Genomic DNA, 25,554 nt, shown 5'->3' with positions numbered 1-25,554 from the left:
TGTCACTATCCCCGTGATTAGGGAAATAATTATATTCTAATTGTACTGCAAACCTTTTTCACAGCAAACATTTTGACTCGTTATAGTGGGAAACGCACAGATGTTGCTACAACCAATAATGGCTCTGTTGTCCCAGTGAGGCAGCATGCACAGTACGTTAGGGTGAGAAACGACAGACAAACTCTTTACACCTCTGGTGTCTTTGCTCAGTTCTATTATTTACACTTGCGTCTATCCCACTGTGACAAAATGTCTTAATTAAGGTTTATCCTCAAACCAGTTTAAGGTCCCCTGGGATATTTTATCTTGCATTTTCTCATCAAAACCGCAGTTTAATGATAGTATAGAGGAGAACAGAGTTAGTTGTCACATTAATTAGATCTTGCTCCCTGCTATAGGGGGCGCTATTAAAAACTTATGTTACTCACATTTTCAGAAATGGGGTCAGAGGTCATTTCAACAGTTTTTCTTGTCAAAATGCAAATATCCAGCTCTTCTGTGTTTTTCTTCAAGGCTTTTTTTCACAGTGGGTTTTCACGTATTGCCATTGCAAAGTGTGATGTTAGGGCTGCAGTTAAGCTGTTTTTTCTTGAGCTATAGGCTTCAACATGTGGTTGTTAGCTTAGGGTTTATCCGAAATAGTTTTCAGTGAAGAGTAGGAACATCAGCCACCACAATCACCACTGCCTTTATGTTGGTCTCTCTACTGCTAAAGGAAATAATTAACAAGAGCTAAAAGTAATGGATAAGCAGTAAAAATTGTCTAAAATGAATGGATAAATGTTGAAAACAGCTAACTTACCTAATAAACAGTTGGAATAGCATGTATAAATATAAATGTATCAGATAATGGTTGACATTGTTTCTAGATGAAGATAAAAAACCTGCACTTATAGATATGATTTGTCCTGTTTATGATCATTTGATGCTATTTTGGGTAAGGTAAAGGTGATCCTTTGTTAAGTATTAAGGGTAAACACAATACACTCAGGCTTCAGCCTACATGCCCTTTGTTTTTTGTCAAAATCGTACGTTTGATTTTGTCTGGTCAACCTTTGTGTGAAAATCCAGAAAATAAATGTATCTAATCTTAGAAATAAATAATTTAATAATACTAACAACTAAAGATGTGTTATGTTATTGAATTTTAATTAAATAAATTAAAATTATTATTTTACATAATTTTATTTTTTTGCCCTTTTATTTTTATTTTTAAAGCAACCTCACCATGGGGAGAACAAGATATTTTAGCAGAATAACCTTAAGAAGATAAAGTGACTTCATTCTTTTCAGACAATTCAGGCTTCCATTACACACTGAAATATATATATTTTTTATTATTATTATTTATTTATTTTCAAAGTTTTTTAGAGATTCAAATGACAGTAACAAGTGTGTCCTGCCCTACAGAGCACTGTGTAACCTCTCTCCCTGCCTGGGAAACACTGCAGGAATGTGAGTGTTTGTCCTCTGACAGTCTGTCCAGTGAGTTGGACATGTCTGAGGGGATTTTTTTCCCCGTGCGTCCATTCGAAAAACTTCCCGGTCCAATCAGAGAGCAGCTCTGGTGCAGCGGCTCCTCCTCCCCGCTGCCTGCTCCCACATGTAACGCAATCACCCTCTGTCTGTCTGTTGCATTGTCTCATTGGGGACGCAGTGTACAGGAGCGCAGCACCATGGTGACTCCAGCGGACCGGGAAGCTGATAAGTGACATTTAGAAAAAGGGATCGTGTCAACAGGAAATGAAGACATGGCTGGCTGATGTCCCCTCGGTGCTCCGGTGGATTCATTAATTCTAGTCTTGTGCCAGTCAGCAGGGCTGGAGGCAGCATGCCACGTTAGACATGGTCATTATATTTCCCCGTTTTATTCAAGCGGCTACTATGTTGCACTCGCTCGTCCGGACCCGTGTTGCTCCACCTGCAGCTGCACCATAGCCCCGCGTTCCTCTCACCCATTGCACGGACACTGAGCGGTGGTCAGCCGTGCTCACCCCCCCGGCACCCCGACGAGGATGGCCGGCCGCCGCGGCTGCGTGAACTCGCTCTGGTCGGGAACCGAGCGCGTCCGCATCGGAGAGCGCCTCAAAGCGACGCTGGCCGGGGTGCTGGAGCTGGAGCTGCTCAGGTGCAAACACCTGGAGATGGTGGACACCGCTCTGGAGGACCGAGCTGGAGCTGCCGCCAACGCTGGAGAGCAGCGGGCGGAGGAGGAGGAGGAGGAGGAGGTGGAGGGGAGCGGAGCCATGGAGAGCGCTGCAGCCTCGGAAGCCGAGCATGGCTCTGCGACATCCCGCAGGCAACAGGTCAGTCAGTGCGTCTGTCACGGAGCTCCATACATGACGAGATTATTAAATATGGATGCGGGGATGATGGTGATCTGCCAACAAGCCGGTCCCTCTGCGGCTCAGTAGACAGATTTTATCGCTGCCTGGCGGCGCATGGCTCTGCCGAGGGGCTCAACACCCAACTGGTTGAGATTGTGCCAGCTAGAGACCATCCATGCATGCAGCCCGATCATTTTCCACAGCAGCAGTGTGTGACCGTCACCAGGGGGAGGGGGGGCAAAATGTCAATGAGGTCAGGGTACCAGGACCAGCTCCTGTCTGGCTGGCTCTGTGCCCTGCCTCAAGGTTAGGAAGGAGGCTGTGGTGGGATACAGGCGCTAAAATCAGGTGCACATATTAACACACACGCAGGCAACTAGACACTGCTGCAGTTCTTGGCTCTGGCTGGTAAGCTCATCAGCTGTAAAGGTCACTTTGGCACCCAGTTTGCATTCAAATCACTGTGATCACAATATGAAGGTAGACTCCATCACTGCCTGTCCTCCAGCCCTGAGCTAAAAGTGCAGTTTGTTTCATCTATATTTGTGGATGTGGAGTGAGACGGAAAGGTTAGGATGTGTGATCCTCAAACACACCCACATATAGAGTAACCAATTTCCCATCCTGGTCCTGAAAAGCATACGCAGGTCTTTTTGTGTAGAGAATGAGAGGAATGTGGGCTGACATGTGATACAGGAGGACAGGATGTGAACGGGTCCCAATCTGGAGGCCGGGATACTGTAGGTGGCCTGATCGCTTATTTGTGAACATGAACTATATTTGAACCTGTGAAGTCATCAGGATGTAAAATCTGTTGGAAACGGGAAGATAACGATGACTGTGAGTGCACCCAGCAGGACGCTCTGGTTAGAAATGGGAGACGTAATAAATTATCTAAAAGGAGCATTGGCAAGAAAATACTGAACCAAGAGCTGAAAAATGACTCAACTAGAGGACTGACAGCAACTGTTTAGAGAAGGAATTAATCGCTCAAGTCATTTTTCATGCAAATAGACAGACTTCCCCCAGTTATAACCTAAATCTGCTGCTTTTCTTTGTCTTTGGTGAAAGTAAGAGTATATTTTGGTTTTGGAGTGTAGGTTGGATGTGAAAGCAATCCTCAGCTGTCACCTTGGGCACTGGGAAACTGTGATTGACATCTTCTCTATTTTCTGACATTTTATTGGACAAACTCAAGAAAACAATACTTCAGGAAATACCACAGCTTTTCCTGTGCTATGTATTTAAACAAAGTGCATCAAGTTTAACAATTACTGCAGCTTTTTACCACATCAACAGGCTTTTCAAATTAATAATTATCTTTAAAGGAGTGAAATTTCTCTTCAAGACCAAAACATCATCAAATAAGTGCATGTTCATGCATCCACACATACATCCTCACAAACACTTGACCTGCATGTCAAATATCAGCATCCTTGGACAAAAACATTGGTCACCACAGGCTGAGGAAATGTTTATTGTTTGTCTGATAGACAGAGCCAAACAATGAGCTTCTTGTTTAAGCTAAATCTTTTCTGGGTCCAATGATGCCTTCTTCAAGGCTGTGTGACGAACATTTCATGAGTTATGAAAAGGGTGTGGCTAAAGTGTGGGAGGCAGAGCTTACTCATCCGTTTAAGCTGCTGAGACTTGTAATTCCTCTAGAGAGTCTACAACAAACTGGTAATGAGTTTGGTCACGCTACAACATCCCCAATTCAAAAGAAAACGAATAAAAAAGTAATGTAGAAAAATCATAATGCAGAGTGTATATTTACAATGAACAAAAGTTTAGTTCAGTTTCAACCTAAGATGTTTTTGGTTGTGCTGTTTGCAATTGAATTATGTTAAAAAGGATTATTAAACACTCGCATGCTGTTTTATTTTTCGTTATTCGTTAACACCCTAACTTTTTTGGAATCAGGGTTTTTCCGAGACTTGTTTAAAACTTCTGCACCTTTTTGTGATAGGCCACTCCCACTGCCACACCCTCTGTTATCCAATTGACATGAAAACAAACACACACCTTCTCGCAAACATATTTGACAGGCGTTCCAAATTTCAGCCTCCTCGGGTGAAAACTGCAGCTGCTAGAGGGTGAGGGAACCAGCAGGCCGACTGCGACCTATAGAGCTGCTGGTTGCAGCAAAAAAATAATTGATTGACTTTTTTTCTACGGCCCTAATTCACTGCATAGAATAGAGCGTGCAGTGATGTGCGTGTTAGTCATGGATTGTCTCGAGATCATTTCCAAATTTGACAAATCAGAGACATGACCTGTGCTGTGCTGTGTCCGGAGAGTTTTTCACCCCGGCTATTAAATCCTGAGCTGCATTAATAACATTTTATTGTTATGCTGAGAAAGTAACAGACACTCCGTCCTGCTCTCTTTGCGCACAGAGTTGTTACACTGTGAATATGTGTGCTTGATACTAATGAGCCGCATTAGTCAACAGCCTGCAGCGCATTGAAACATGTTCTGTATAAATCAGGCCACAGCTGAGGTCACCTATTGCAAAACAGTGGTTTTATTCAACAAAAATAAAATGAAATCATATCCCACACAGGCTGAGCTGAAGGGGAGATGAGAATAAAAATCTGTTTTTATCAGAGCAGGGACACAAATGGCGGTCCCATCTGAGGGCATCTGCATGGAAGTGCGACTCATAATGTGCCGCCTTCCTCGCCGCCCACCTTCCAACATCTCCTCTGTAGTTTCCCCCGTTGAGCTGAGAGATCCTGCAGAGAGGCCGAGCAGCATTGCTCATTCTCACCTCTGAAGGGAGCTGCCAGTGTAGCAGAGCAGGCTGGCTGTCTGCCCTCTGCCCAGGCCGACCTCCGCCAACACAAACTTACACACAACATTTGCATAAATAGAGACAAATAGTTGTTCTTGTCGTTGCAAAAAGGGACCTCATCCCATTTAAACAGCAGCAGCTGGAGAGAGGACACAGAAGAGTTTAATTATTTTCTTCCATAAAGGTGGATCCTTACTGTGAATGTTTCATACCCAAATATTTTCATTACTCCTGAAATTCATTACTTATTGCCTTGACAAACACAGGTTGTTCTGCTTTTAGAAATATTTATTTGTAAGCTGAGGATTAGATGACTCACAGCATAATGTGCCCTACTTTAACACCAGTTTTTTTTTTTCATTTTGGAATTAAACTCTTGAAATGTGATTCACCTTTTCTCTCTAATACTGTAGAGAGAGAGTAGGAGTTATCGCTGTGCAAATCCATATTTGACAGGTTGGGATTATGTCGGTTTGTCATCTGTGATGGAAAAATACAATTTAAAGTGACATCTTTTCAGCCAGATGATGTGTGACGCAGGCAAGTTTAAAAAAAAAAAAAAAAAGTAGTAACTCAAAAATGATGCTTCTTTAATATAGTTAAAGAAGAAAACATTTAACAATGTTTAATTTGCATGAATATGATATAAATCAGTTTCTGTGGGATGCAATCTTTTTTGATAAATAGACCCAAGCAGCTTTGACGTCAAAGTGAAGTTTTCTGCATGTGTTGTAGAAACTACAAGATAACTTGTTTGTAACATTTGAGTCCTGTTACACTTTTTTCTCTAGCAGCTCTTCTTGCCATCAGACGGGGTGTCGAGGCCGAGTTGTTGAAGCACTGATTGTTGCTGTTCAATGTTCAAATATTAAAATTCTGCTCGAAGGCACACAGAGGACAGAAGTGGAAGAGACGTAGGGATTACGCTGTAGAGCTTCTGTATCTTCACAGTCAGGCTGGACGTTATGGCCAAAATCCTCTTCCCTATCATCTCAGCCTGAGGTTGTTTTTTGAATGTATTATTAAGATGTTTTATAAACTACAGTTACAGTGGGGCGACTTGGTTGGAAACAGCTATAATGGTAAGAAGGATCACCAGTAGAATCTGTTGGTTAAAATGCAAACACACTATACTGTAGGAAACGGTAGGCCTGGGCAATATATCGATATAAAAAATATATCAATATATTTTTAAAATGCGATATGGAATTAGACCATATCGCATATATCGATATAGTTCAAATTTGCGCTGTGATCCTTGCTCCAGGCAAGCTGCTTTATATTTAAATGCTGCCCTTACTAGGGTTTGTCATATTTAGTTATTTTGTAATGTTCGTCATTCTTTTCTGATATAAATATATTTAGTTCAGAAAAAGATTGGCCTATTTTATTTTCTAGGCTATTTTTATTTCAGATATTTTTTTTATTTAAATGTGCACTTTATGGAGCTTTGAGCTTTGGAAATACAGTATTTATGTTCACTTAAGCAAAGGGTTTCAATAAAACTACTTGTGACATGTCATCTTTGACTCTGACTGAACATTTGCTCTCACTTTGCGATAAAAATATCGGGATATATGTTGTATATCGATATTCAGCCTAAATATATCAGGATAGGACTTTTGGTCAGTATCGCCCAGCCCTAGGACACGGCAGGTCTCAGATCAGTTTTCTCTACAGTCAGGCTTCAAACTTTCCCAAGCTATCATTACCGCACGACCAGAGTCAGCTCGCCAAACTGTCAGTAATCGATACTCCACGATTCAGTTTGTCAGTCTGTCTCGCAGAATATAACAGAATAACTTACCAGACCGTTTCTGTAAGGCACCTGACCACTGTTTAATGTGTGAACTGTGTAAGTATTTTGTGAATGCACCAACGGAGAACCCTATAATGGGTTTGTTCGTAAGTCTAATCTGAAGCTCAACATTAAATTGAGAGCGCTGTTGTTCGGAGAAATGGAGCGTTCTATTTCTATATGAATCAACAAATGATGAAGTTCAAACATTGAATTCGATTGACGCTCTACTTTGAACAACCACATGGTACTTTCCAACAGCGCTCCTATTTACCAGCGCACCCAATACTGTAGCACTTAGGAATCACAATACCAGAAATGTAATCATCATTACAGATACCAGTGAAATTCCACGATTCTTGAATCCCCAATCTGTCATAATACAACAAAACAATGAATCTCATGCCATTCTTCCTGACTGGAGATGAAATACCTGAAATACCTGCAGGACACTAACCTTTAGAACCGTAGTTGCATCTGTAACTCTCGTCCTGTTTAATTCTTCCAGACCGCCAGAGTTTATTGTCATTGAGGTTCCTTATATCGTCTCTGGCAGAATTCATAGAACTTTCGTTACGTTCTTGACTCTCATTTTGCTGTCAGTTACGCTCCTTTATTATCTCCTGGTGCTGAGCAGAGAGTAAAGTACAGTGACGACTGATGGTCCGCTAACTTGTTGCTCTCGCTACCAATATTAACTGAGCTGTTTCAACAATGTTAGGCCAAAGAAAAGGGGCATTTAGGCTGAAATTGATGTTCTGTCAGGATAAAAAATAAACTTATCTCGGTCTCCCTACATCCTGCAGTGCACAGACCTCAAATCTTCCAAGTGCACAAGAGAGGCGGTGGGCCTCTGTGGTTCCCTTTGGTACCTACTGTAGGATAACAAATACCATAAGGATTTTAGAATTCATTGAATGGTACCTAAGTATCAATTCTTGTGGCATTCTTAGCTGCAATATTGATTTTGAGGTATTCGGATGTACTTGATTTTATCCAAATAGCCCAGACCTTGAACTGATTATACAGATAATTGTTGGTTGCAGCCATAGCACTCTGTGTCTCTACACCAGCTGCAGAGCTGTGTGCACTCTTACTGAGAACAGCCTGTCTTGAAATTAGGTTTAGTATTGGAAAGCATCATCTTACATGGAGAGCCATTACTCTGACCTGTGGAGTGAGACAGCTTTTGTCTCTTGGTTTTTGCCTCAGGATCCTTCTGAGCTCACCAAAAAAAAAAGGAAAAAAAGAACTCTGTTATGCTGATACTTTTTATATTCAATGAAAGATTTACCTGAATGTTTCAGAGAAGCCGGAGCCGGATATCACTCCACTCGGCTGGTGAAGATGCACAGCGTGGGCTGTCTTTTAAATTTCAATAGCACATTAATAATGCATGAAACAATAAACAGTGCGTCGTGTAGAACAAGCAGGTACTTCTCACCACACACTCGCTCCTGTTTGACCAAATTATTCTGCCTCAGCATGGCAACCGCTGCCATTTGTCTCGCTGTAATGACATAATTCACTAAGAGGAGGTGTGTTGGTTGTGTGTGTGCAGCTGCGATCACTGTAGCATTATTGTCCGATCGACCCATACATTGCCTCCATATTGTTCCAGAGGGGCTGTGCTGCTCCCTCACATGAAGGAATATCATGTTACAGCTCTGGGCAGACCCCCACCCACTTGTCTGTCAGCCTCCTATGATTTGATCATGCACTGCTCGGTCTCTGTGTAACATTATATCCCGTAATGTGCAATGCATTATACTATTGGGGGATAATATGGAGGAGCTGAAGGACATTTCTGCATATATATATATATACACACATTCAAGGGACTTTTTAAAGGGTACATTCATATGTTTAAAAGGTTGAGGCCCTTACAAGTCTCAGAATGATAAAGCTATTTTTTATGGCAGTAAGAAGAATTTGCAATGAGTGGGATTTTGCAGCAGAACAGACAATAGTTTAGGGTGGGCCGATGAAGTCAGACCACTCAGCCTGCCATCATGACCTGTGCTTCTATAATGCATAAACTTGGCAACTTGTAGTATGGGTGTGGTGGTTAATTAACACATCATTTTGGGGACTGGCTTTCGTAAGGGTTCAGGTAGGTGCATATTAAAACACCCTGACCTGTGCATTAATACTAAACCAAAAGTAAAAATACTTATTAATATCCAGCAATAGGGCTGGGCAGTATGACAATAAAATACCTGATTCATGGTTTTAATCTTTTTTTTTTTTTTTCAAAGACCGGAATTATGCAGCTTTTTTTTTTAACAAAAGTTAAAAAAAAGATTGATTTCCTTATTGGGATTGATAAAGTGCAAACCTTTTTCCAAAATTCACTTAAAAAAAGTGTTGTAGCCCTGGAGATAAAATACTTGTAAACAAAATCTTAAATACAGTATGTTTTTTCATGGTAAATAACCATGTATTATATCAGATGCAGATTTTTTTAAATCATCCTGAACCATACATTTAAATTGATTGATAAAATAGATTCATCTTCCGCAGCTATTAGACATGCATGCATATAAAAAGTATAAAAGAAAGTATGAGAACAACAATTGAATCAGCATCCATAGTGATTTTTCTCTGTGGATATGATCAAAGGCTAAAAATAGTTCATACATGTGAGTGAGAGCCACAACAAGACTGGGTCGTGTGTTCAGGCTGAGTAAGAGTGGAATATTTCTGCCAGGTTCATATGGTTTGATCATGCACTGGTGTCAAGAGGACATGGACCTTTTTTGCATATATATAAATACAAATTCAGGGGACTTTTCCACTGCATGTGTTTTAATAGACAAGCTGACGCCCTTACGAGTGCAGAACACGAGTTCTTTTTCTGGCAGTACGAAGAATTTGCATTGAGTGGGATTTTGCGGCAGAACAGACAAAAGTTCATACATGCGAGCGAGAGTCACAACAAGGCTGGATTGTGTGTGTTCAGGCTGAGGATGAGTTAAATATTTCGCGGGGCCTGTTGTGCTGTTGTGGTTCTGTGTGGGAGGAGAAGCGAGCGAGAGTTAGAGAGCGAGCAGCTGTAGCTATGGTGAGCACGGGGCGGCTGGCTCGAAGGATATTACAGAAGTGGGAGGGGGCGGCGGTGGGGGGTGGGGGGGATTATTTGTCAAGGGGAGGGGGGGGGGTCCTTCAAGATGCCCTTCTCTCTCACCCGGCAACCGCTCACCCCCTCCCCACCTCACCCTCCCTCCATCACCGCCAGTGACTCACTCTTATTTCTCTTTTTTTGGTCCCTCTTCTTTTTTTTTTTTTCATTTGGTCACCCACTCAGCCTCGACTCACTTTAGATTCACTGGGAAAAAAAGGAAAAAAAGGCAGGGGACAGGAGTGAGTCGAAGCTGCTAATCTCACACAGGAAGAGGGGAGATAAGCTTAAGACAGGTCAAAGTCTGTATAACTCCACTTCTTTCCCTCACTTCCCTCCCTTCTCCTCACTCCATCCCCCCCTTCCCTTCTGCCGCTCTGGCTGCTCTTTGTTACGTCATCTGTCTTCTCCCATTATCTTCTGAATCCCCCCAGCAGTGAGTCACTACCTGTATTGTTTCCTCCGTAACAAGAGGATTGATCAGTGCCACTCACAGTGTTTCTGTTGTGTGGGCTCGATCAGTCTTATGCAGGGGCTCCTCTTGGCTGCTGTCCTGCAGGGGTAGGGGATTTAGAGGATAATTGGAGGAGGGGGGGTGTTACTCCACCAAGCGCTTACTAATCTAGGAAATGGAGGCACTTTGCTTTACTTGAAGGCGGTGATTGTTGTTCTTGCTGTTGTGTGTGTGTGTGTGTGTGTGGGGCCTCATTGTTGGCTGTTCCGGTAAGCGGTGGACGTCACCGGAGCATGTCTGGTAAATGATATTATGGATGTACATCCCTACATGGCTCTTCACACGGGTCTAACTGTGTCTCTTCTCTCACAAAGGCATTCCATTGTGTTTTTAAAGCAGTCGTCTTATTGCCAGTGGTGCCAAGTAACACAAATTTTAAAAGAGGATAATCCGATTTCATTCAGTCGCCTGTCAGCAGTCGTGTGTCCGTCAACTAATTTCTATTCTTATTTTGAGAAAAGCTTGATGGAAACACCAGATTTCAATAAAACTTTCAAAAAAATGCATAAACGTGTTAACACTTACTTTAGGTCGTTTTTTATATATATTTAATGCACTAAGAAAGAGATGGAAACGTTTTTTCCAAATAAAGCAGTTTTTTTGCTCTGGCAGTCAAGACGAGCTCACATGAAAGACCAATTATAAGTCGCCCAATTGAATAAATTCCCAAAGACTTTCTCTCGTTGGTGGCCAAAGTTGTCCAATTAGCAACCTCTTTTTTGTTGTTGTTTTATCTCTTCTTCTTCTACTGTTTACTGACAGATTAATCTACAGCAATACATTACACTGCCATCCTCTGACCAAATTACAGTTTGGTTTATTTGCTGAAATCCATTTGATGGAAAAATCCCTAATTTGCATTTTCGTTAATGCAACACTTCAAAATTTTGCTTCAGAATTCACTCAGACTTTCATGATAACACGGCTAGTGATGTCATATCCACTTTGCACATCCATCAGTGTGTTTGACTGCAAGAAGCTGTCATATATTCACTTTTTATCTGTGGATAATTGGACTCACGGTAAACCTCCTGAACTGGTTCTTAAATTATCAGAGAAACAAGCTGAAGAATTGCTAGGTGGAGCTCGGTTCGCAGCCCCTACGGGACGACCTTTGTCCACCATACGGCGTTAAAGAAAAACAGATTTTTAGTGTGAAACTGCTTAATTCAGTTGTTATAGCATTTTACTCTACCTCCTCAACAATGAACATTAAACAAATCCCAAGTTTCTAAAAGACAGAGACTAGCTATACTCGGCTACATTTCGGTGGAAATACTACACTTTTTCACTTCACTACTTTAATCTGACAACTACAGTTATCAGCTGTGTTTCAGATAAAGATGTTACATAACACAATTTGATACATTTATAAAATATAATAAATCGTTTACGTCAGATTATGTTTTGTGCCTTTTTTTGCCCAAGAGGTGAGAAGTACTAGTACATTAAAAAACAAGGCTTTTTCAATATTGTTTGTGGAAAGAAAACACATTTAATTTGCATAAATATGTTTCAATATCATAAATAATTCAGTTTTGGGGAATGCAATCTATTTTTATAAATGGAGCCAGCTTTGATTTCCATATAAAGTATTCTGCATGGGTTGTGTAAACTAGATGAGAACTTGTTTGTAGCATTTTCACACTTTTCAGCAACTCTTCTTGCTTTCAGAATGGGTGTTGAGGCTGAGTTGGTGAAATAGTGATTGTTGCAGCAGCTTGTGGTTGATGCTGGAAACCACAAAGCTGTCTTTATTTTTAATTTAAGATTTAATAAGAGTCCAGCGATGGCAGTATATGAGGGGATTAAGTTCTACTTAAGCCAAGAAACCCTGCACTGTGTATCATAGTAATGAATTCTTCTTATAACAGCCACTGGGGGATCATGTTAAATTAGACCAAATATCATATTTGTAATTTGGCCACTGTAATAATGTAATTTTACATCATTTTTCTAAACTGACTGAATATACTTGTATTTACCGCTTGTCTTAAATGCTCTGTTTTAGCATCTGTCTCTTTAAGGCCCTCGCCCAGAAAAGCGCTGATTGGCTTGTGAAAAACATTTGTGACACACTTTTGCAAAGCTAGTTCTCAAGCCGCAGGTGGAGAAATCTAAATGTCTTGTTGAATCACGTTTTTTCTTATTTAGGCAGTTCACAAAAAAACTGACTGGGTGGTCTTATTTCTGATTCTTTGGGTTGGTTGGTTCTCCAGATACCAACATGTATGTGTACGAGCACTGAACTAAATTAGATTTTCATGAAATTCCTTTTAATGCTGTCATTTCTCTGCAAGACTGTAGTCTTGTTTTTCTAGACTTAATTGTTTTTCTAGACTTAATTGGGTAAAATCAACTATAAATGTTACCTTACTTGCCAGTTTCAGTGATCTTTTCCCCCAGATAAATATGCTGTACGTGTTGTTATATATTACCCATCATGTGCCAGGGAAACAAAGAAATCTGCATTATGAAACAAAAATGAATGGTTTAAAGGACACAAAAAAACAAAACAACCAACGACAGCCACTGCCAATGGTGGATCCCTAATCATAGCGACTATTTACATATTGTGATCAAAGGTATTTGGGAGATTTGATTTTGTCAATACTTCTCAGACATAACCTGTCTCATGTCTTGTTTTCCTCAGGCTCCGTCTCCCTCAGATATAGTGGTATTACCCTGTCAGAGCAGCCCGGAGGACTGTGGCAGTAATTCAGGAGATGGACCGGTCCACTCCTCATCTGGCAGGGGGGGCAACTCACGCTGGTCTACTCTGTCCTGGGACGCCCCCTCTGACCTGCTTTCTCCCCCAACACCAGACCCCTGTGGTGCCGTCCATCTGGACAGTGACTCCAGACCTAGTTCAGGTAAGCACACACACACACATGCACACACACCTTGTGTTCAGTGGTGTGTGGTCCACAGCGCTGACCTGAACAGTGACCAAAACCGTTTGTCACCTCCTGATATCAGGACAGCTCACCTTGTGTAAGAGAAGTGCCATTAAACATTAACCGTACTCTTTTTTACTTTTGTTTACTTGCAGCCTGGGACTGGGCACTGACTCACTCGTTTCTCCCTCACTGTCAACTTTTCAGCCAAACTCTTATCCAGTCTCATTGTAACTGTGTTTCTACACCCAGTGCTGACATTCCTCTCCCTGCTATGCACTCACGCACGCCTTCTTTTCTATTATTCTGTAACTTCTTGTAGAGTTTAGCCGGAAAATTAGTATTTCAGCTGAAACCTAAAAATCTGAAAAGCATTATAAACCTTTTAATCTCATTCACAGTTAATAATAATACATTGGATTTATAAGAACCTTTCTAACAATCAAAGACACTGTACAATAGTTTAGACAAGACAAAACAGGGAATGAAAACAAAAGTTGATTTGCAGTGCTGTAACTTCATTCATTCGTTATTTGTTAGACAGACAGTACATCCAGTAAAATGACGTCTTTCTTTTGGAATTTATTTTACTGAAGTTTTAGTTTCTGTAGGTGATATCTTGCTTCAGCCAGCTTTTACTAACCTCAGTAACAACCTATTTTTCTTTTTTATATATATATATATATATATATAAACACTAACAGAAAACATAATTTGATTCTTTGCTTCCTCAGGAAATACCTACCAGACAAAGCAAGAAACGTGTATTAAATTGTCACCATTTTCAAATTAAATGTTATGAGTAGTGAATTCATAATGAATTTAAAAAAACATCAAGTCAGTAACAACACATAATATGGAATAAAGAATAAGTAAAATCCCTGATTTAAAGAATTAATACTCATAGAAATGAAATAATGGGTTCCCTGCACCTGTTTCCTGGCCAAAATCTTTATGTGTATTATAGAAAAAATGTTGGAAATTGTCACAAAGAGGTTAGCAAATGCATACATATAGGAATGCCAATTATTATTTTTTATTCTCAAAGATATTCAGTTTAAAGAAACCAGAAAACATTCACATTTAAGAAGCTGGCTCAGAGAATTTTGCCTATTTCTCTTTAAAAGTTACCCACATCGCTTTATCTGCCTATTTATTTTCTGTAGTTGACAACTAATCGATGAATCTTTGCATACATACTGAAAACCTAGATACTGAATTGATTCTCCTCTCTTCCTCCTCTCAAGGTTTCTACTCAGTGAGCGGGAGCTCTCTGTCAGACTCCTGCTACTCTGTGTCCAGTGACGCCGCTCAGGGAGGATCGGCACCACCAGCTAGACCCCTGAAGCTGTGGGAGCAGCTTCCTCTGTCCTCTGACAACACTGACATCCTGTGGTCAGAAGGTGCAGTGCAGCAGCAGCAGCAACAGCAGCAGCAGCAGCAGCAACAGCAGCAGCAACAGCAGCAGCAGCAGCAGCAGCAGCAGCAACAGCAGCAGCCGCCTGCACTGCAGAGCAGCCAGGAAGATGCTGAAACAACAGAAGGGACGCCGGCTTTTGGTGAGCTGGTGCAGACAATAGATCCCTGTCACGTTAATCCATCCAAATATCCATATGGAGCAGTCAGAATAGAATAGAATCGTCAATGTCATTATACCAGCAGTACAACAAAATTCACATGTGCAACTACTAAAAACAATGCAGTACACACAATCACAACACATCACTTCCACATGACAATAAAATAAATACAGCATATTAAAACTAAAAACTTAAAACATCAGCTCAAGTTATTCTTGTTTTTATACCTATTTATTTTCATTTTAGCTTGTTCTTATTTCAGTTATCTTGGCTCTTTAATGCCTGTTTTAAGTTGTATTAAAATGTACTTTTATGTAAAGCACTTTGACTTGTCTTGATGAAATGTGTCATATAAATAAAGTTGCCTTGCCACTATAAAAGAAAGTATTATCTGATGTTCTTCTCTTATCTCTTCCAGTGCAAAGTGACATTGAATCGACCGGTCTGAGCTTTCTGTCTGACCTCTGCTCCGGACTCGGAGACTCCCTGATTTCTTCCCTACTGCCGCTTCTTGACCCCGCCCCCTCCTCTTCTTCCTCCACCCCCTCACCCCATCCAAATCCGCCGCTGGACCCTCGCTACTGCACAGATTTGGTGTCCCGTCGGACCAAAGAGGTGTACTCCTACCCCAGCCCGCTGCATGCGGTCGCCCTCCAGAGCCCCCTCTTTACCTCCCAGAACCAGGAGCGATCAGCCTCTCCGAGTCCTGAAGGACCCCAACTAGATGAATCACAAGAGTCCAATACTGATCCAACTCTTCCTCTGCAGCCTCAGCAGCCCCCTTCCCTCGCTTCTTTCACCCAGCTGGAGCAGTACATCTCTCGACTGGCTCGCCAGTACCACAGTCAGGTAACCTCCTCCACCTTCAGTCTCTCTTCAGCTGGCACCCCCGGTCAAGTCAGGCACAGAGGCCTTTGTACGCCAGGCAAAAGTCACGGTTCCACCCAGTCCCTTTCTGCCTTTGAGAGCCGCAGCACACCCTCCACCCTGCCAGGGGGCAGCATCACTCCCTGTAAGTCCCTGCTGGGAAACTCTGCCAGAATCAGCCTCAGCACCACTGGGAAAAAAGCCACTAGGAATTCAATCAACCTGGGTAACCTTCCTTCAGCAACGGGAGAGGACGTGAACATCAATCTGCATCTCAACCTCAACTTGAACCTGACTCCCGGTTTGAGTTCTAGCCGGGGACAGGTGGACAATCCCAAAAACGCCAGCTGTGGAGCTTTGAGGAGCGACGTTGTTGCTTCAGCCTCCACGGCTTCTGCTGGTTCACTCTCCGCCGCTACACCCACCCCAGCAGTTAGGGCTCGCCCTCGCATATCAACATGTCCAAGCAGCCTGAGCCACCGCAGTTCCCTGGAGGTCACTTCAGGGTCTGGACACAATCCTGCCTTTGGGTCATCCGCCTTCTGTCGCTCATTAGACTGGAGCAGTGGTGCTCCACCCGACACCGGACCACCAGTGTTTGGTATAAATTCTGGATCGGCTCCTGGGTCTCAGCGCAGCAGCTTGATCCAAGAGTCCAGCTCCAGTCCCAAGCTGAGCGAAGACTCCCCCATGGTGGGGGAGATCTCCCGCCTCTCCGGCCTCTCTCGGTCTGTTGTGGTTGGACTGATGGAACAAGGCGTGGAGCTGGACATTGACTGCTTCCAAACAGATTCTGCAGGCGAGGTGCGGAGTCACAGTAAGACTCACCTGACACCTCAGACAGATCCGTCACATGATTATACCAGACTGAGCGACCTGAATCCCCAGAGACCAATCCAGCTGTCTCTCAGTGTCACCCATTCTCCACAGTCTCAGGCTAGCCTCACCCCTCCTCTCTCACACTCCAGCAGCCCCATACACCCGTATCAGTCCTTCCATATCCCCTCTCCTCACTACTCCTCCCACTGCCACTACCAGCAGATCCCTTCCCCATCCGACCTTCCCTCCTCCACCGCTTCCTCCCCCGCCTCCCGCCCAACCAGGGGTCGATCCCCTCCACGGCCTCTCCAGCCGTCCCCTCTCGGTGCCACCCCGCTCACTGTTTTCCGACGGGATGCGCCCTTCCAGTGCTCCCTGCCTCGCACCAATACGAGGAGCTCTCCTTTGGAGCACGGCGGGATCCAACCAAGGGGTGGATCACTTCGCCAGAGTGCAGGGGGAAGTGGGGGTAGCGGTTGGGGGAAGAGGGCAGAGGGAGATGGGCTTTATAGAGGGAAGCATGCCTCCCACAAGTTGGTCCGTGCAGCAACAGTGAGCAGCTACGCCAAGAGGGAGGACTATAGCTCCGTTTGGGCTGAGGAGCAAGAGAGGGATCGATCAGGAGCCCAGACACCCAGAAAGACAGCCAACAAATTCTGGAGGGGCTTCGAAGGACGCCTCTGGAGCAAAGAGACTGAAACTGAAAGAGAGGAGATGGACAGAGCGGAGTATGGCTACGGATGGAGGAGGAACAGCATTGGGAGCTGGAGGAGAGAGCATCGAAGAGCGAAGGGTTCTTCCAGCAGTAGTGAAAAGAGGCCAAAAGTTGATAACTCCCCCGTCTTCTCAAGGAAGAGGGGGAAGGAAGATGGCGAGAGACGCAGCACCAGCCTCAGGCTTTCCAGGAGGGCTTTGTTCAGAAGTGAGTCACAAGGCTTGCTGGTGTCTCGACACCACGGCGAGGAGCCCACGAAGCGGGCACACTGGGTCTCCTCGTTAGACGTGGGGCAAGGCGGCATGTGCCTCAGCAGAGACGACGGCGTCAGGCTGCTGAGAGCAAAGGAGGAAGACAAACGCCTGTCCTCCACTGCCAGCCTCTTTAATCTCTCTCGCTCTCAGAGCCTCGAGGGAAGCTGCCATTCCCTCTCCCCGCTCTCCTCTCCTTCCTTCTCTCCGTCCCCTCCTCCGCGGATGCCCCTGCAGCGCTCTCGGTCACTGAGGGACTTGGGGAGGAGAATGTTTGGCTCCATGAGGTCCCTGAGTCTCAAACGGAAGCCATCAAAGAAGTGACACTTGTACAATAAAAAACCATCACAGTAGATGCATCTTACATGTGTGACGTTCAGAACACCAGTGATGGTTGGTATTATATTTCATGTTAAAGGAAGTGCCACCATGTTAAAGCTTCAAAGACTTCTGATTGAATAGACAATACACTGGCCATAAGATATCCGCCAGTCCTTTCATCCACTACCACTATGATGGAAGTTCCTCTCAGGCACATAAAGTCTGTAAAAAAAACTGCTATTAATTTTGCTCTTGGCTCACGTCATTCATCTTAGTAATGTTTTTGTAAATTTTTAAAGACATAGACACTTTTAATAGCCTCCCCAAAAAACTACAAATTTCTCCAAACAGGTTTTGCAGCATTATCACAGTGCTTTGCAGCCAATTGATTTTACTGTCTTTCCTCACTGACAATGTATTACTGTAAACTCGCTGTAGGATGTAGCATGGCCTACAGGTACCCCTTTTCCACCAATATGGCACCAACATGTGAACCGTTCGGAGCATTTTTACTAGAAATAAATTAATTGGGACCTGAAAAGTTGGTTCTCGGGTAGGTTTTAATCGACCTTGGGTGTATTCCAGAAAGCTGGTTTTGGGTTTGTTAACCCTGAGATGAGGAAAACTCTGGGTTTTCAGTTCCAGAAAGAGAGGCAAGCTAAACTCTGAGTCAGTTCTGCCTTTGTCTGCATCATATTAAAGCTAAACAAATATATACAAGCTACAGGTTTATATACTTCACATCAGATTCCACCACTTCATCATCCATTAAGGAATTAAATATGTCTGGTAAAGGATGAATTAATGGATAACACTGAATAAAACTTATTGACACTATTCCATACTCTCAGACCTGTTTTTTAATAAATGTGCCCAGTCCACATATGCATCTAAGTATCTATATATCTCTATATATCTCAGTGTGGTGGTTTAAAATTGAGGCTTTACCTTTTATCACCTTGTTGGCTTTTTATGTCTGGTCCAAGTTGACTACACTGACTCTGATGAGCTGTTTTTGAAGCGAAAACTCAAGAGTTTTTTTTCCCCAAGTTTGTTAAACGTGCTTTCTGGAATACAACCCTGAAATGGGAAGCAAGGTGGGTGTCATTTTGTACAGGTTGTGAAGAGCCGATGGAGTTTGCATGCAATAGTTTTCTACGTCTTCTTATTGTTCATAGTTGGTCTAAACATCCTGTAATACGGAGCAACAGCTTGCGGTAATCAATGCGCTCTGCCATCCTTTGTGCATTGTGCAAAGCCATTCATTGATGATGTTCCCCTCACAACTGGTGGAAATGTGGGTTGGTTAGCTAGATAGCACCAACCGGAACCGGTTGAAGACACAGAGCTAGTTTGGTGGAAAAGAGGTCAGTGAAATGTCAGTGAAGAAAACATACAGATGGGTGACAAATTAAAGGAAAAACCAACACGAAGTGTCCTTGTATGGAGAACAGCTTCGATGCTCCTGGACAAGTCTGAACTTTAGTAAAAGTATGAACACCATTCTTTTCTCAGTTTTACATACAGCCTTTGTTTATTCATGTCGTATCATTGAGGTCAAGATCTCTTTTAGAAGAGAGACTTGAGTACAACATAGTCAGACATATCAAGAGTTCTTATAAATCATCATCTGCAGAAATGACTCAATAGATTTGAAAATGGAAAAAGTTTATTAGATTAGTATAATTTGAGCCAAAATCCTTTATTATACTCAACTGGGTTTAGATCTGGTGACTGTAAAGGCTGTTTTTCCTTGAATATGTCCCCATCTTTAGGTGACAAATTAATTTAGGGGTTAATAATTCCTTTTAGGAGCTGCAAACTACAAAATGTTTAAAAACTTTATTAGTGTGGGTTTCAGTGGAGTTTTTTCATATTGTGTGAATGTTGTTTCATTGAATTTAACAACTCAACAGAACACTATTCTGGGCTGAAAAGTAGCTCAATTTGAAGATATTGAATATGAACTCATACTATCGGCTATAAGCAGAATCCTCCTGTAACCATGAGTATGAATGTGTACGTGTACACTCCCCTTCTGCATGCTGCTCTGTGACTTGTTCAGTGACTATAGCTATTGTGAGAATGTGATATTCCTTTTAATTTAAGGGCGACAGTGCCTCTGAAGTACAATCATATTGGCCAGATAATGACCAAAACTAAAGCAAATACTCTTTAACTTGATATTGTGCTCAGGATTTTCAAATAAATATTGAATGATTAAGATGTTGATGAGTTATTTGAGACAAAATGTGGCTACTCATGGCTTACGATTAATAAAGGAAACTTATGACTTAACTTGTGTGCCTGAAATACGTACTGTTATATAATCTATTGAGTTTGTCAAAGAGACGTCACAGCTTGAATGTTATAAGAAAATATTTTAATTGAAAACTCACAAAAATCACCATTCACAGCACGGACCAGAAATTCATGAAGGCATAATCAGAACTTTAAGTAGTGCATGATGAATCTCACTTCAGTTTTCAGAGGCATATTTGTGAAATATCCAAAGGATAACACAGCTTTGCTTCCGTGTTGCTAGGAAACTAACTTTCCCGTCCTCTCCTTTCTATTTTCAGCAGCGACATCTTTAGTTCCCTCCTGACCGCTTCCCAGTACTCTATATATTGTACAATTCTTCCTTTCCTATGCTCACCTCATAACACCTGAAGGAGACACAGTAACATGAACAAAGGTGTGCAAACATTCTTCAATTGGTTTGTGATCAGCTGCAGTTGAACAGAGTCTCTCTCTTAATTCAAGGATTCATTTGGCGGCTTGAGCTGGCAGGCTCAAACTCCTTCACCGCTTCTGTTGGTTCGGTTAATCCCCTCTCCGGAGCGGTTCTTCAGGCTGAGGGAAAACATGCCTCGGTACATAGCCCTCTCTTTCTGTAACTCCTGATTTAGTTTCTCCTCAGCCCTCTGCAGGTGTCTCCTCACATTGGCATCTGAGACAGAAAAATTTAGTTTTACCCAGCATACTTTCCTTTATCCCAGAGATCTGCAGAGTCATGCTTGATATATTACATTCATAGATATGATAAATCCAGCAATTATTTGGAAACGAAATGGGGCAACAATCTTGAAAAACATCAATGAATTAATTGACTGATGCATCAGTTCATGAAGTAGAAATACTGATTGCAATCTGCTCTTTTCAAGCTCTAAATTTGCACAGCATCAAATATCTTATCTGAAAGACCTTTAAAGCTCAGGTAGGCAGTTTTCTGTAAAGGATAACAATACGCAATGACGAGATGTAATATGCATATGACTAGTACGAGCATTGTAGGATTGTATGTGCCGGTACAGCTGTGCACGGCAGAAAATGATAGGTAGAGTGGGGACGGTGCTGATGACGTGTTCTGTCCACCAGTCATCAAACCAACATGGTCTCACAGAAATCCGTGAAATAGCCACGGATTTTGCTTAAGTCAAAATCCGTGGAATCGCTCAAATTTCCGTGAAACTGACACGGATTTCGCTACAATGCAAGTTAATGACAGTCATATCCCGTGGCTATTCCAACATACAAATTGATTATGTACATTCACTGAGTGAAGATTTAGAAAATAAAACATATATTTCTCGCTAAAAATGTGATCAAAATCCATTTTTATGCAGAAACTAAGTCAAAATATTGATTTTTCACTAAAAATGAGAGAACTGTCCGCCATGTTTTTTATTCTGACCACCGGGACCTTGAAAGTCACGTGACTTGGAACAAACCAATAGCCACGGGATATGACTGTCATTAACTTGCATTGTAGCGAAATCCGTGTCAGTTTCACGGAAATTTGAGCGATTCCGTGGCTATTTCACGGATTTCTGTGAGACCAGGTTCCATCAAACGCCTGAGCTGGTTAAACAATTTTATCAATCACCTAACAATCGGAAGCTCTACTTCTGTGTTTTATTTGAGCCTTTATGTCGTCTGATTAATGTGGTGCTCCCTCGAGGGGAATCCTCTAGTAACACGGGATGTACATAGGCAAGTATGTGAACATTTACATTCACAACATCATTCATGTCAATCATTCTGATGATGACTGTGACCCTGATGTTGTTATATTATGTCAAAATATTTCTTGAAGGTAATAAATATATTGTGCAGCATTGGTTCTTGGATAACATTTCAGGGACAAAAGCATCTTGACAAAGTTTCTTTCCCTCTAAGGGTGTTCTACTATATTTAATGCTTGTCAAAGATGAAATAGAATCAAGATAATTATTCACAGTTTGTATACATTCACAGCCCTGAGAGAAGGAAGTCTAACAAATAAGAACCAATAGGAACTAAGTACTACAAATCTGAAAATATTTGTGAAAACACGAGAAATAATTTATTGTCCCAAAGGGATAATTTTTCTTGGCAAATTATGCTACATACCATAACAGATGATGGCCTAAGCCTGCTATGAATGACCATGATGACCTTCCCCTCTTTTCTTACCATTAGGCTGCTCTCTGCAGGCCTGAGTGAGATACTGTTTGGCAGTCTCTGCATCTCCCACCTCCAGAGTGGCTACTCCTGCCCGGTACAGTGCTTTGACATCACCTGGTCTCCACTGCAGCGCCCGCAGGCTGTAGTCCCGCACACGGGCATAGTCAACACTCTGTCTCTGCAGCAAACAGGCTGAAAAACATATATTTGTAATATATAATATATGTACATACTGTACCCAGCTGCCAATTCCCTCTGAAGGCAATCAGTGAAACCTCTTTGGTGTCACTGAATTGCAGAAGGATTTGTGAGTTGGGCATTTTAAGATTGAAATGATTATTAGGACTCTATATTAAACTAGTGACTACATCAAACTACTTCACTTATACACTGCTTGAATAGATTTTGACAGATATGTTTAAGTCAAATCTAGTACTGTTTTCGCCACTCTACTTTGCAAATGTGTTGTGTTCAATCTACCAGCTAAGTTGTTGTAGCAGTCCACTTGTGTGTTTCTCAGGAAAGCCTCCTGTTGGGGTGTGAGAGCAGGTATCTCAGGTCCAAACCCTTTCACTGACGCCATCACCTCAGGGTCCAGGCCTCGGAGGACCATCAGAGCTCGGTGATAACGCCCGATGGCTGAGCGAATGTTCTTCTCTCTGTAGAAAGCGTTCCCTTCTGTTTTCATTTGGGCTGCTTCCTCCAGCACAGTCTGAACTGGCTTTGCAGTCTGTCGATGTCCAGAAAAGCTTGGTTGTGCTGCCGCTGCCCCCTCCATATCCAGGTTCTCATCTCCTCCTCCAGCCTCCATCTCTGCAGTGGAGCAAGTTAGCTGTTAGGATTGATACATTTATATAAAAAGTGGTTTAATTGAGCTTGTTATATATGCATGAATATGGAGTATACAAAACTAGGCCTGAATACCATGTGATTATACACAGAAAATATGCTAAAACAATTGTAAAAAATATTTAGTGGCTTTCTCAAGTCTGTGAAAATCACTCCAGAGACATCACTTGTATAACGGCAGATAAGACTCAGATACAACACCTATTCACACAGAAAGTCAGCAAAATTTTGATTAAAAGGCATGTTCAACAGGCAACAAGGATCAATTAGAGTGTAAGTATCCAGTGCTTGTTTTCTACTATTTCTACTATTTTGAGTTTGAAAAAAAATCTCATTTGCCTGCTCTCCTATCAAGTTGCATCATGGGAATCCAGCTACTTTTTATTTATTATGCCTAAATCAAAAATAAAATGTGACTTAGGCAATTTTTTGAACATGCCTTTGTGACTTAAGCAAAATATGGTAACACTTTATTTTGAAGGTGTCTACATAAGAGTGTCATGACATGACATGAGCGTGTCATAAACATGACATGGGATATGCCATGAACATTAATGACACTTTAAAGTAACATTAATGCTCATGACACTTGTCATGTCATGTTTCTGACAGGCTTGTTTGTGTGACTCTTATGTAGACACCTTCAAAATAAAGTGTTACCATATCTTGCTTAAGTCACAAAGGCATGTTAAAAAAAATGCCTAAGTCATTTATTTCTCTTAAGTTACATAATTTACACACCGTGTTATTACTATGCCAATAGCCATCCTTTCTTACATCCTTTTTGAGTGAAATGATCAATAAATGTCATATGTTACACTTTTGGTGAAGTTTTTTGTCTTTCCTGCAAAACTTGAAAAAATGAGTTCGGCGATTATTATAACGGGGTGACGATATTAATGTTGGTTTTGTTTAGAAGCAGCCACTTCCAACACACTTTGAGAACACTTTACGGTAAGTGCTGCGGTCCATTTTCATCACTGGCGTTGCTTAGAGAAGTTAGCTTCCATCGCCAAACTTGAGTGCAGAGACGCGTTCTGGAGCAAACTGTCATAAGGCAGATAACGTCATTTGGAACGATTTCAACTGACTTTACCCGAACGTTCTGTAACGTTGACAACGCCGTAGCGGTTTGTAGCTAACCGAGCTAGCAGAGTTACCATGCTAACTTCACGGACTCACACACTCGCTAACGCTCATTGTGTTCAGCTCAGGGCGTCTTCACATTTTAACGGCTCGGTACGTTGAAGTGTAACGGCTACATCGCTCACCTTATACCCCACTGAGAAGACAATTAGCGGACAGTTACTTTTCGCAGTTGACAGTCATTCTGCTGCTGTACAGGCGCTTCCTTGTTTTCTTTAGAAGTGGTCAAAACTTCAACTTCACGCAGCGTTACTGCCCCAACAAGGCCGAACAAGGAATTACCAGTACATAAATGTAATAAGGCATTGTAGCTACATTTATTTAATTCGTGATACTATCTCTTTCTTTGAACTTTGAAATGCATCACCATATGTATACACTCACAGTATACACATACCATCAAATGAGACATACAGTCATGGAAAAAATATTAGACCGCCCTTGTTTTCTTCTTCTTCCTGGTGTTAGAATAATTTGAATATTATACTTGTTGAAAATGAAATGTTACTGTCTTCCTCTCTTTTCCTCTTTGACATTTTTCTCCCAACAGTCATTACAAGGTCACTATGCATGCGTAATTCACTAAACCTTGATAATGTCTATCTCTATGCATTTATATTAATCAGGTAATATGATTTTGATACATTGATTGTGTTTGTGTGTTAATATTGATGTAGAAAACTATGATTACTTTAATTACATATATTCCATTTGCTTAAACTAATTAAGATTCTATAATCACAAAAAATAGTATTGTCTGTCTTATATTTTTTAACCTTTAAAAGAACATGTAGAACTCTGAAGAATAGTTGTTATATTTCTGTAGAACATAATAAGGCAGTATGTTCGTCATAACAAGTTTGTTAGCAGGCCACAAGGCCTCGTCCTGTCCTGGGAAGCAGTGATTGTTTTGCCCAGGTGGCCTGATGTGTGATGGTGTGAAAGAAGACTGGCGAATCAGCGGAGGGGGAAGGCTGGACTTCCTGGAAGAAATCTACCTTCATTGATATAATTAAACGATGTTAGTGTAAAACTGGGTTTTTTTTGCAGGAGTAGAGACGAGGTTTTCAGACTTCATGACCTGAAACCTGTCTGTGTGTATC

The 25,554-nt window shown here is 41.9% G+C and overlaps 2 protein-coding genes across 4 annotated transcripts; one reads left to right on the top strand and one right to left on the bottom strand.

Annotated features, from left to right (window-relative positions):
- The first annotated feature begins 1,568 nt into the window (after positions 1-1,568).
- On the top strand, positions 1,569-18,572 carry si:ch211-168f7.5 (nuclear receptor coactivator 6). The gene is made up of 4 exons (XM_059345619.1): positions 1,569-2,306; positions 13,211-13,430; positions 14,702-15,013; positions 15,453-18,572. The coding sequence occupies exons 1-4, from the start codon at positions 2,016-2,018 to the stop codon at positions 18,008-18,010; spliced, it is 3,381 nt and encodes a 1,126-aa protein (XP_059201602.1). The 5' UTR covers positions 1,569-2,015; the 3' UTR covers positions 18,011-18,572.
- Positions 18,573-20,381: 1,809 nt separating this feature from the next.
- On the bottom strand, positions 20,382-24,680 carry ttc9c (tetratricopeptide repeat domain 9C). Of its 3 annotated transcripts, none has more exons than XM_059345617.1 (4): positions 24,577-24,680; positions 22,937-23,288; positions 22,466-22,648; positions 20,382-20,960 (listed from the first exon to the last, which is right to left on the bottom strand). In XM_059345617.1, the coding sequence occupies exons 2-4, from the start codon at positions 23,265-23,267 to the stop codon at positions 20,803-20,805; spliced, it is 672 nt and encodes a 223-aa protein (XP_059201600.1). In that variant the 5' UTR covers positions 23,268-23,288; positions 24,577-24,680; the 3' UTR covers positions 20,382-20,802. The 3 variants fall into 3 exon arrangements, with proteins under 3 accessions (XP_059201600.1, XP_059201599.1, XP_059201601.1); XM_059345616.1 differs by having other exon boundaries at positions 22,937-23,269; positions 24,577-24,679; XM_059345618.1 differs by having other exon boundaries at positions 22,937-23,269; positions 24,615-24,633.
- Positions 24,681-25,554: the final 874 nt, after the last annotated feature.

Source organism: Centropristis striata, chromosome 12, assembly GCF_030273125.1.
Source record: "Centropristis striata isolate RG_2023a ecotype Rhode Island chromosome 12, C.striata_1.0, whole genome shotgun sequence".
In the NCBI taxonomy this organism is placed as follows: domain Eukaryota; kingdom Metazoa; phylum Chordata; class Actinopteri; order Perciformes; family Serranidae; genus Centropristis; species Centropristis striata.
This window is presented reverse-complemented; position numbering and strand designations above follow the sequence as displayed.

Excerpts from the sequence above, each read along its gene's own strand:
- si:ch211-168f7.5 (XM_059345619.1), top strand. The coding sequence starts at position 2,016 with ATGGCCGGCCGCCGCGGCTGCGTGAACTCGCTCTGGTCGGGAACCGAG. Across the intron at positions 2,307-13,210 it reads CGACATCCCGCAGGCAACAG|GCTCCGTCTCCCTCAGATAT; the intron begins GTCAGTCAGTGC and ends TGTTTTCCTCAG. Across the intron at positions 13,431-14,701 it reads TGACTCCAGACCTAGTTCAG|GTTTCTACTCAGTGAGCGGG; the intron begins GTAAGCACACAC and ends CCTCCTCTCAAG.
- ttc9c (XM_059345617.1), bottom strand. The coding sequence starts at position 23,267 with ATGGAGGCTGGAGGAGGAGATGAGAACCTGGATATGGAGGGGGCAGCG. Across the intron at positions 22,649-22,936 it reads CTGCTACAACAACTTAGCTG|CCTGTTTGCTGCAGAGACAG; the intron begins GTAGATTGAACA and ends TATGTTTTTCAG. Across the intron at positions 20,961-22,465 it reads CTGCAGAGAGCAGCCTAATG|ATGCCAATGTGAGGAGACAC; the intron begins GTAAGAAAAGAG and ends TTTCTGTCTCAG.